The following is an 11,445-nucleotide window of genomic DNA, read 5'->3' on the forward strand; positions in this document are numbered from 1 at the left end:
CAGATAATATCAAAGCGGTAAAAAGCAACATTTTGCACATTTAGCATGAAACATGTAGGAAAATCAGATAAAGCCAAATACAACAATATATCTAAGCTCGAATTCTGAACCCAGAACCGAAGTTCTGGGTTTTGTTCCCCAGCAGAGTCGCCAGAGCTGTCACACCTCCTTTTTATTTACTATACCCCGCAAAGGGTGTATAGGAGTTTTTTCACTTAAAGGACAATCGGAACGGGATTTATTATTAAAATTCAGAGTCGCCACTTGGGAGATTAATGGTGTCCCAAGTCACCGGTTGAATCCCGAACCGAGGAAATTATGACTCTGTTATCAGTCAGCGAACCAGAAATCCGGGTAAGGAATTCTGTTAACCCGGGAGAAGGTGTTAGGCATTCCCGGGTTCCGTGGTTCTAGCACGGTCGCTCAACTGTTGTATTTGATTTTTTCTGATTTCGAAATACGTTCTAGCTTATATGCTTTTATTAGTAGACCGCTTTTATTTTATTTATTCGATTTTTAAACGAATTGCAACGTCGTGGAAATGCGCCTCAAACCACGTCGCACCAGTGCACCCGTGATTGTTAACACATTTCGACCTCGTTGAGATTGGGATTTGGGTCACATAAATGTGCACCCGTGTTTAGGAAGGTGATTTTTATTTAAAATGCGCGCCTAAAGTAGCTACGCGTTTATTAACTGTGTGGGGGGGGGCCATGGAATTCGCTAAAATGACCAACAATTTGAAGCATTTCCGAAAATCATCCGATAACCACCCGAAACTTACCCGAGCCCTACACCAAACGTTCACTCAAACACATAAACCTTATACGAACTCGCTTTTAAGTTCGAAACATCAAAATAACATACAAAACCACTAATCGAACACCAGAACGCGGCATGCAAGCTTTGAAACTCAAGAAATTCAATATTCACAACCAAGCATCCGATTCCCACCAAACCAACTCGGAATGAGACCAAACTTTGGACACACGTTCTAAATGAAAAAAGGACCTATTCCAAGTCTCGGAACAACCGTCCGACCCCGATAGCCACAAAGTTAGCGTGGGGTCAAACTTATGAAATTTTTTTTGATGAAATTTCTAAACTTTCAAATTGCCAACTGTAGTAAAAAGAGTCAAATCATCAGACGAATCTCCAAATCCGATTCCGGACATACGCTAAGTCCAAAATCACCAAACGAACCTACTGAAACCATCAAAACATGAATCCAATATCGTTAACACAAAAGTCAAACCATTAACTCTTATAACTAAAGCATCCAACCATTTAACTAAGTGTTCCAATTCACCATTAAATCTTTCCGAAGCCAAATCAACCATCCCTGCAAGTCACAAAACAACAATTAAGTACACCGGGAAACATCGAATAGGGAAACGAGGCTCAAATACACAAAACGACCGGCCGAATCATTACATTCTCCCCCTTTTAAATAAACATTCGTCCTCGAACATGCTTATAATCATACCTGGAATATAAAAGGTGAGGATATCTTCTCTGCCTATCATGCTCGGTTCCCAAGTCACCTCGTCGATCGATTGACCTCTCCGTTGAATCTTCACTGATGCAATATTCTTCGACCTCAGCTTCCGAACCTATCTATCCAAAATGGCCACTGGCTCCTCCTCATAAGCCAAATTCTCATCCAACTGTACTGAGATGAAATCCAACATGTCGACGGATCCTCATATTACTTCCGAGGCATGAAAACATGAAACACCAGATGAACTCCCGATAATCTGAGTAGCAAAGCAAGTCTGTAGGCCAGCTCACCAACTCTCTCCCACACCTCGAAATGACCGATATACCAAGGACTCAACTTGCCCTTCTTCCCGAATCTCATCACACCTTTCATGGGCGAAACTCTGAATAGAACCTTCTCAACCTCCATGAATGCCACATCACGATCCTTCCGATATGCATAACTTGTCTGCCTGGATTGAGCTGTGCGAAGCTTCTCCTGGATCAACTTTACCTTCTCCAAAACATCAATGACCAAGTCTGTGTCCAATAGCCTAGCCTCGCCAGGCTCAAACCAACCAACCGGAGAACGACATTGACTCCCATACAATGCCTGATACAGAGCCATCTAGATACTTGACCGGTAGCTGTTGTTGTAGGCAAACTCCGCTAGGGGTAGAAACTGCTCCCATTGACCTCGAAAATCAATAGTGCATGCCCTTAACATATCCTCCAAGATATGAATGGTCCGCTAGGGTTGCCTGTCCGTCTGAGGGTGAAATGCGGTACTCCACTCAACCTTCGTGCCCAACTCACGCTGAACCGCTCTGCAAAAATGCAAAGTAAACTAAGTGTCGCGATCCGAGATGATAGAAACAAGTACACCTTACAAGTGAACAATCTCCCGAATGTAGATCTTAGCCAACTGCTCCAATGTGTGGGAAGTCATGATTGGAAAGAAATTTGCAGACTTGGTCAGTCTGTCCACATGACCCAAACTGCGTCGAATCTCCTTAATGTCTGTGGCAAACCTACTACGAAGTCCATAGTGATACGCTCCCACTTTCACTCCGGTATCTCAAACTTTTGCACCAAACCACAACGCCTCTAATGCTCATACTTGACTTGTTGACAATTCAACCACCGAACGACATACCCAACGATGTCTTTCTTCATCCTTTGCCACTAGTAAGCCACTAGTAGTGCTGCTTCTAATCGCGGTACATCTTCGTAATACCCGGATGAATGGAATACCGCAGACTATGAGCCTCCTCAAGAATCAACGCTCTCAACCCATCCACATTAGGAACACAAATCTGCCCCTGAAGCCGCAATACACCATTATCACCAAAAGTCACTTCCTTAACACCACCTCGCAGCACCGTGTCCTTAAGGACAAGCAAGTGGGGATCATCATAATGGCGAGCCTAAATGCGCTGAAACATGTATGGCTGAGATACAACACAAGCAAGGACTCTGCTAGGCTCCTCAATGTCTAATCTCACCGATCTGTTAGCCAAAGCCTAAAAATCCATGGCCAAAGGCCCCCCTAGCTGGAATAAATGCTAAACTCCCCATGCTCCCCGCTACTCAAGGCGTCTGCTACCACATTGCCCTTCCCCGGATGATAAAGAATGGTGATATCATTATCCTTCTACAGCTCCAACCACCTCAGCTACCTCAAATCCAAATCTTTCTGTTTAAACAGATGCTGGATGCTGGAGACTCTGATGATCCGTATACACCTCACAAACCACGCCATATAAATAATGCCTCTAAATCTTGAGTGCGTGTACAATAGCTACTAACTCCAAATTATGCACTAGATAGTTCTTCTCATGGGGCTTCAACTAACGTGAAGCATAGGCAATCACCCTACCATCCTGCATTAACACACACCTAATGCCAACCCGTGAAGTTTAATTAACACACACCTAATGCCAACCCGTGAAGTATCATAGTAAACTTTATATATGAACCCGATCTTGAAGGCAAAACCAAAACTAGGGATATAGTCAAGGCAGTATTGAGCTTCTGAAAGCTCTCCTCACACTCGTCCGGCCACCTGAATGGGGCACCCTTCTAAGTCAACTAGTCAATGGGGTTGCGATAGATGAAAACCACTCCACAAAGTGGCGATAATACGCAGCGAACCCTAGGAAACTTTGGATCTCTATAGCGGTAGAAGGTATGGGCCAAATCTGAAGTGTCTCAATCTTTTTCGGATCCACCTTATTCCCTTCACTGGACACCACATGACCCAATAATGCCATCGAGTCCAACCAGAACTCACGCTTAGAGAACCTGGCGTATAGCATCTTCTTTCTCAAAGTCTGGAGCATGATCCTTAAATGCTGCCCATGCTCCTCCCTACTACGGTAATACACCAAAATATCATCAATGAACACAATGATAAACAAATCCAAATAAGGTTGGAACACACTGTTCATCAAGTGCCTGAAAGTTGTGGGGGCATTAGTCAAGCCAAAATACATCACCAAAAACTCACAATGCCCATAACAAGTCTGGAAAACAGTTTTAGGGATGTCCGAAGCGCTGATCTTCAACTATTGATACCCCGACCTTAAATCGATCTTCGAGAACACCATGACACCCTGAAGTTGCTCGAACAAAGCGTCAATGCGTGACAGTGGATAGTTCTTAATGGTCACCTTGTTCAACTGCCGATAGTCAATACACGTTCTCATAGACCCGCTCTTCTTCTTAGCAAACAACACCGTCGCACCCCAAGGTGAAACACTAGGCATGATGAAACCTTTATCTTATAATTCCTGCAACTGTTCCTTCAACTCTGCTGAAGCCATGCGATACGGTGGAATAGAAATAGACTGAGTGCCCGGTGCCAAATCAATGGCAAAAATCAATATCCCTATCGGCGGTATGCCCGATAGGTCTGCAGGGAACATATTTGGAAACTCCCTCACCACGGGGATTGAGTCAACCGTGGGAGTACCAGCACTTACATCTCACAAAGGCTAAGTACGCCAAACACCCCTTCTCAACCATTCGTTGAGCCTTCAAAAAGGAAACCACTCCACTAGGAATCTGCCCCAAAGAACCTCTCTGTTCCAACCTTGGCAACCCGGCATAGCTAACCTCACAGTCTTAGCGTGACAATCAAGAATAGCATGGTACATAGATAACCAATCCATACCAAAATCACATCAAAATCCAACATATTAAGCAACAGAAGGTCAACTCTTGTCTCGTAGTCACCAATAGTGACCAACAAGAACGATAGACACGATCTACCACAATAGAATCTCCAATTTGTGTAGATACATAAACACGAGTATCTAGAGAATCACGAGACATATCCAAATATGAAGCGAAGTAGGATGACACATTAGAATAAGTAGAACTCGGATAAAATAAAACTGAAGCATCTTTATGACAGACTGGAACAATACTTATGATGACTGCCTCAGTATTACTAGGGAAAGCATAACAACAGGCCTGGCCTCCCCTTCTAGGACACCTCTACTCGCCTGTCCTCCACCTCTAGCTGGTTGTGCAGGTGGGGTAGCAGTTGTAGCGGGAATCGTAGCCTGGGTACCCTGCTGAGGTCCACCCATTCGAAGTCTTCGACAATCTCACACAATGTGCCTAGCATCACCACACTCGAAACAACCTCTCTACAGGCATGGCTGCTGGTACTGAGTCTATCCCGGACGACTGGAATAACCGCTTTAGGAACCCTGCACAGAAGGTGCACTAAAAGATGACTCCCCGGTATGAGTGTTTTGAGATCCACATCTAACGGGAGCGCTATGTGAAACCTGAAGTGCGGATTGAACCAGTTGACTGAAATGACCTCTGCAGTGGCGTACCTTGCCCCCATAGTAGGATCCACCAAAACCTTCGAAACCATCAGGCTTCTTAGCCTCCCTATCTTCCCTCTCATGTCCGCGGACACGCTCTAACCTCTTAGCAATCTTTACAACTTGATGAAATGCAGTCTCCGTCTCTCGTGCCATCCCAAATTTGAGGCGGTAGGTGAGTCCCTCAATGAACCTACAGACTATCTCTCTATCAGTGGAAACGAAGGGAGTTATATGGCAGGATAACTCTGTAAACCTCAAAGCATACTTGGACACAGTCATACCCCTAGCACAAATGCTCAAACTCACTGCGCAACACGTCCCTGCGGGTCTGTGGAATAAACTCCCTCAAGAAAAGATTGGAAAACTGGGACTAGGAAAGTGGTGCTGCGCCAGTTGGCCTACTTGCCTTCCCCACCTGTATGCCGGCCCCATCAACTGAAAATAAAGTCAACTCCGTTTGACTTGACCAAACCCGGAGTACGCAGAATACAGTGACACTGATCCAATAAACCCTGTGCTTCCTTAGAAGCCCCTCCACTGAACTGGAAAGGATGAAGTTTATGAAACTTCTCCAACCTCTTTTGCCCCTCAACAGACACGACTAGCCCTACCTCAGGCTGAATAGCAACTAGTGGCTGTACGGGCATAACACCCGGTGTCTAATAAGCATAAGCCGGCTGCTCCAGTGTACGAGCGGTGCAAATCTGAGCTCCTCCCCAAGCCTGTGATAGCTGGTGCGACCGGGATCAACCCTGCCTGGGCCAAACTCCCAAACATGCTCATGAAGTGTGCCAAGGTCTCCTGGAGCTTCTTTGTAGCAATAGGTCCCTCCGGTACACGCTCAACATGCTCGGGCTCCTTATCTCAACTAGAGCTACCGGAGGCTCCTTAGTTGCTGCTCTAGCTATGGCACGTGCCCTTCCTCGGCCACGACCCCTCGCGACTCTAATGATGGGTTTTGGTGCCTGCCCAGCTGATCCCGCGGAGCGTGTCCTCACTATTTGTGAGAAAATAGAAGAGTAAAGATTCAAATTTGGGAATAACAAATCGGCACGATAAAGAATGAAAGGTGATGTTTCCTTACAGTCTGGTAGCCTCTCGAAAATAAATACAAACGTCTCCGTATCGATGCGCAAGGTTCTACTAAACTCACTTATGACCAGTAGAACCTATGAACCTAGGGATCTGACCAACTTGTCACGATCCAAATTCCGCCATAGGGGTCGTGATGACACCTAATCTCTACGGCTAAGTAACCCACCACTTATACAACATTAAATCAACAAGACAGAGAGATATTAAGACAGAAGCTAATATAAAAGCGGAAATAGAATTAACACAAGCCAACATGGCAATACTCAGTATAATTTCCCAGAACTAAGTAGTACATGAGTCATGAGCTTTAACTGAATACATAAGGATGTCTCAACTACAATAACGTTCGGATATGAAAATAACAGTATCAATGTAAGGATGGGACTGCAACGGACTGCGACACTCATGCAGCTCTATCTTGAATCCTTGTGACCAGTGTAGCTCTCACTCTTTAATTCCGCTGCCTCCAACACCTAGATTTGCACAAAAATGTGCAGTAGTGTAGTATGAGTACACCACATCTAGTACCTAGTAAGTATCAAGACTAACCTCGGTGAAGTAGTGACAAGGTTCCAGTCATATGATACTCACTAGTCAAGGAAACCTGTGCAATATATCAATAATTCACAGTAAAATATGTAGCGGAAAACAATATCATCAATCTCGTTAGAACACGTGATACCAACTCAAGTACTCAATGTACGGGAATCCATATTTGACATCAAATCATCAAATAGAAGTGGAGACATTTAATAGCATGTCAAATTCAACTAGCAACTCATAAAAATACATGACAGAGTTTAAAGAAAATATGTATATGAGCAAAATATCATCCCCGCTTCGTCACAAGAACATCATCAAGAGAGTCACTACCAAATCATCACATAACATCATCAATAGCGTTACCCTTATTTTGCTGCATGTGCAATAACAATAAATGCCACCCTTATTTCCCCATATGCACACTTCATCACCTTTATTTCGCCACATGGGCAACCTGAGTAAAAGCCACCCTTATTTTGCCCCATGTGCATCACAATAATCACAATCGCACGACAAAGACCTTGTGCTAACTTCCAATCAATTCGCTCAACATGTCCATATGTGCCATAATTATCACAAATCAATATGCCAAATTTTCATCAAAGATATAAGCTCAGAATTTATCAATAAGGTGCACAAGAACATGCCAATAATAAAAATGCGGATGGGTGTTAATCATATAAAGCATGACTACGGCTAAGTCAATTGCAGCGATCATGTTCATGTAATCACAAAGCGATTAGGCATGTTTCATATAAAGCACATCAATAAATTAAGGCATATTAATGTCCTAAGGTCCTAATCCGGACATAAGCCACACATAACACCCAGGGATACGCTCGTCACCTCGCGTACACGTCGCTTCTCACATAGCACAGATAAGCAAAGAAGACCAAATTCTTGGGGGTTATTCCCTCGCACAAGGTTAGGCAAAATACTTACCTCAAACAAGCCAAATTAATACTCCAAAAAGGCATTTCCTTTAAAAATCACCTTCGTCTGGCTCAAATCTAGCTTAAAACAACTCAATAACAACAAATAATGCTAAAGAAACCAATTCCGTACAATAAAGTTCCAACCTTTACCTAATTCCCGAAAAGTCAACAAAAGTCAACCTCGGGCCCACACGCCCAAAACCCAAGTCAAAGGGTAGATCTCGTTCACCCATAACTCCACGAGTCCAAATGTGTGATTAGTTTTCTCAATCGAGTCCAAATCGACTCTCAAATCCTCAATTTTCAAAATATAATAAAAAATTCCCAAAAATTCCTTTCAAATTCCATGATTTTGGTGTAAAAATCTATGAGAAATCAAAATATATTATATCAAACAATAGAAAACCACTTACACAATAGCTTTGTGTGAAAATCTTCTTCAAAACTTGCCCCTCACCAAGTCTAGGGCTCAAAGTATGATAAAATGGGTCCAAGGCCGGAAATGACATAAGTTATAGCAAATGCTTATGTCGCATTTGCGACCAAGGGTTCGCAAATGCGACCCTCACAATTGCGAAGAAGGGCTCGCAAAAGCGAACTTGGCCCCTAAGCAGCTCATATCACAATTACGACCAGGAACCTCGCAATTGCGACCAACTATAGCAAATGCGAAGCACCCTTCGTAAATGCTGGTATCGCAATTGCAATACCAGCTTCGCTAATGCGAAGCTGGCCTCCGGAGCCACACATCGTAAATGCGATCAATTGTCCGCAAATGCAAGTAGACTTTCGCAAATGCGAGGTCTGTAGCATCAGCAATCTGAAGCTTTTCCAAAAATCACCCGAAAACAATCCGAACCTCACTTGAGCCCCTCGGGCCCCACACAATACGTTCACACAAACACATAAACCTCATATGAACTCACTTGCAAGTTCAGAACATCAAAATAACATACAAAACCACGAATCCAATGCCAAAATGTATCATGCAAGCTTTGAAACTCAAGAACTTCAATATACCGAGCGTCCGATTCCTACCAAATCAATTCGTAATGAGACCAATCTTTGCACACAAGTTCTACATGACAAAACAAACTTATTTCAAGTCCCAGAACAACAGTCCGAACCCGATAGCCACAAAGTCAACCAATGGTTATACTTACGAAATTTCTAAGCCTTCAAATTGCCAACTTTCGGCGAAAAGAGCCAAATCATTCTAGGAACCTCCGAATCCAATTTCGGGCATACGCCTAAGTCCAAAATCACCATACAAACGTATTGGAATCATCAAAACACAAATCCGAGTTCGTTGTCAAACTTTGATCAACTCTTATAACTAAATCTTCCAACCACGGAGCTAAGTATTCCAATTCACCCCAAAACCTTCACAAAACCAAACCAACCATCCCCGCAAGTCACAAAACAATAATTAAGCACATGACAAGCATCAAATGGCGAAACTGGGCTCAAATACACAAAACGACCGGCCGGGTCGTTGCAAGGAAGTTTCATAATCAGCCTATTTAAACCATGATCATGAGCAAGTAACATAATTATACTCTTGAAAGATAGAAGTTGTGTTGTTTCAATCTATTTGGCTGTGAATATCTTTTGAATTTTTCTATGAATTCATTTTGAACCAACAACAGAAGTTTTGAGGCTATCAATGCTATATGGGATACAGTTAAAGGCAAGGTCTCATAGTAAGAACATATATATTCGATGAAGTTAAACTTCTCATTCTCTACCTTTTGTATACTAATACTTGTATACGGGGAGCTTTTCGTACATTAATAAATTATAACTTTATCATAAAAGTTGGGAAGGGGTTTAAACATCCCTAAGGATTCTCGATCATGTCTTTTTTCATTTAGTTCTCGATGTTATAGTGCTACAGGTTTGTGTGTATGGAAAAAAAATCAATATCTGCTGTCGTGTGGCTTTTTGACGGTCTTGGCAACTCTGGAGAACTCTTCATTTGCTATCACCTTCACTTGAAATGTACTTGAAAGGGGAGCAAATATTTTGTATTAAAGCTGGATATTGGTTTTACATTGATTTTTATTGTTATTGACAGAAGTAGTGCCTGCCATATATGTCAAATATAAATAGGCTGCTTCCATGAGGTGCTTTTTATTTTTATGATTCTCCTATTATTCTTGTAATGCACAAGAGAGATCTTTGGGTATTAGCTTTTATATCACTGATATTTCTTCTAATGTAATCTTTTAAATAGTATTACTGTGTTCCACTTCATCCATGCGCCTAACTTTAAATTAGTGGGTTTCCCATCCTAATTCTGTTGGTCCATGTAGTCCTAGGAATGATGACACACTAGTTCTTGCCTGGAAACTCATTTTTTTCTTTGCTTCTATGACAGGTATTCGCTAACCAAAGCCTTCTGTATCGCTTTTGTGCTGACTTTCTTCAGTGCATTTGATGTACCTGTATTTTGGCCAATTTTGTTATTCTATTGGGTTGTACTATTCATTTCGACAATGAAGAGGCAGATAATGCACATGATCAAATATAGATATGTCCCCTTCACATTTGGCAAACAGGTATCTATGAAAGTTATTTGTAGTTTAATTTTTTTCTGTAACCTTTCTAGATGGCCAAGTCTGAATTTGTCAGTCCGTACGTTGTACCTTAGTATTTTGAAGACAACTGAGACTTGCTTCCTTTCTGCAGCGTTACAGTGGGAAGAAAGAAACAGTCATCGATGAAGCAGATGTTTCCAGACCTTGAGGGTTCATAGTAGATCAAGGCATTTTATGACAAGATCATGGATCTGTTTTGGGTAAACAGAACTATCCTTTCTCCATAAAAAGGTTTCTAGATTGGAACGAGCCACGCCACTGACATATAATCATCAATCAACTGTTAGATTTTAAAACTCTAGCTTTTCTCTTAGAAGCAATATGTACGTACTTATTTTTGTCTTGATGGGCAAGTAGCTCCTGAATGTTTATATTCATTTTTGAGCTGCTCCAACCTTGCGTGTACAACTGTTATTCAAGTTCTGGTAGATGCTGAGTCTGCAGTGTACTCGTTATAAATGTTTAGTGAAATATTGAGGAATCTTATTCTTCGCTTTCACTGCTTCCTGTCACACCCCAACCTAGGTGAGGTGGACAAGAGCACAGTACCTCATTTACATGGCGACTCATTCGGTACGGTCACTGATTTACTTATACTCGAGCTCCTGCACGTAGGAAAGTCACAAAACATATATCTATACGAATTTAAAAGTGAAAAGCTCTAAACTAGAAAGTTGAAAGGCTAAAATACCCTTTTGGTAATGTACTTTTTTATTGAATAATAAAAATAATTAAATAAAACACTAAATAATATTGGTAAAAGGTGTCATCCTTTTATAAGGGTATGAAAGGTGTGTTAGTTATTTTCTTCACTCCTTATAAATACTAGTTTCTTCTTCACGTGCAACGCACGTGTATGCCAAGCCATATAGTAATGATTTTGTAAAATAATATCACTATCATAAAAACAAAAATTTGAATAAATAATTATACATGAAAGAAAAGTAG

The 11,445-nt window shown here is 42.0% G+C and overlaps 1 protein-coding gene across 1 annotated transcript in view; it reads left to right on the forward strand.

Annotated features, from left to right (window-relative positions):
* The window catches only part of LOC109242812 (protein RER1A-like), a 16,295-nt gene extending 5,299 nt beyond the window's left edge, over positions 1-10,996 (forward strand). The window contains exons 2-3 of the mRNA XM_019409675.1: positions 10,278-10,458; positions 10,589-10,996. Of these exons, the coding sequence (XP_019265220.1) occupies positions 10,278-10,458; positions 10,589-10,645 (238 nt within the window). The 3' untranslated portion in view covers positions 10,646-10,996. The remainder of the gene's footprint in view (positions 1-10,277; positions 10,459-10,588) is intronic.
* Positions 10,997-11,445: the final 449 nt, after the last annotated feature.

The sequence above is a fragment of the Nicotiana attenuata genome, unplaced genomic scaffold (genome assembly GCF_001879085.1).
Source record: "Nicotiana attenuata strain UT unplaced genomic scaffold, NIATTr2, whole genome shotgun sequence".
NCBI lineage: Eukaryota > Viridiplantae > Streptophyta > Magnoliopsida > Solanales > Solanaceae > Nicotiana > Nicotiana attenuata.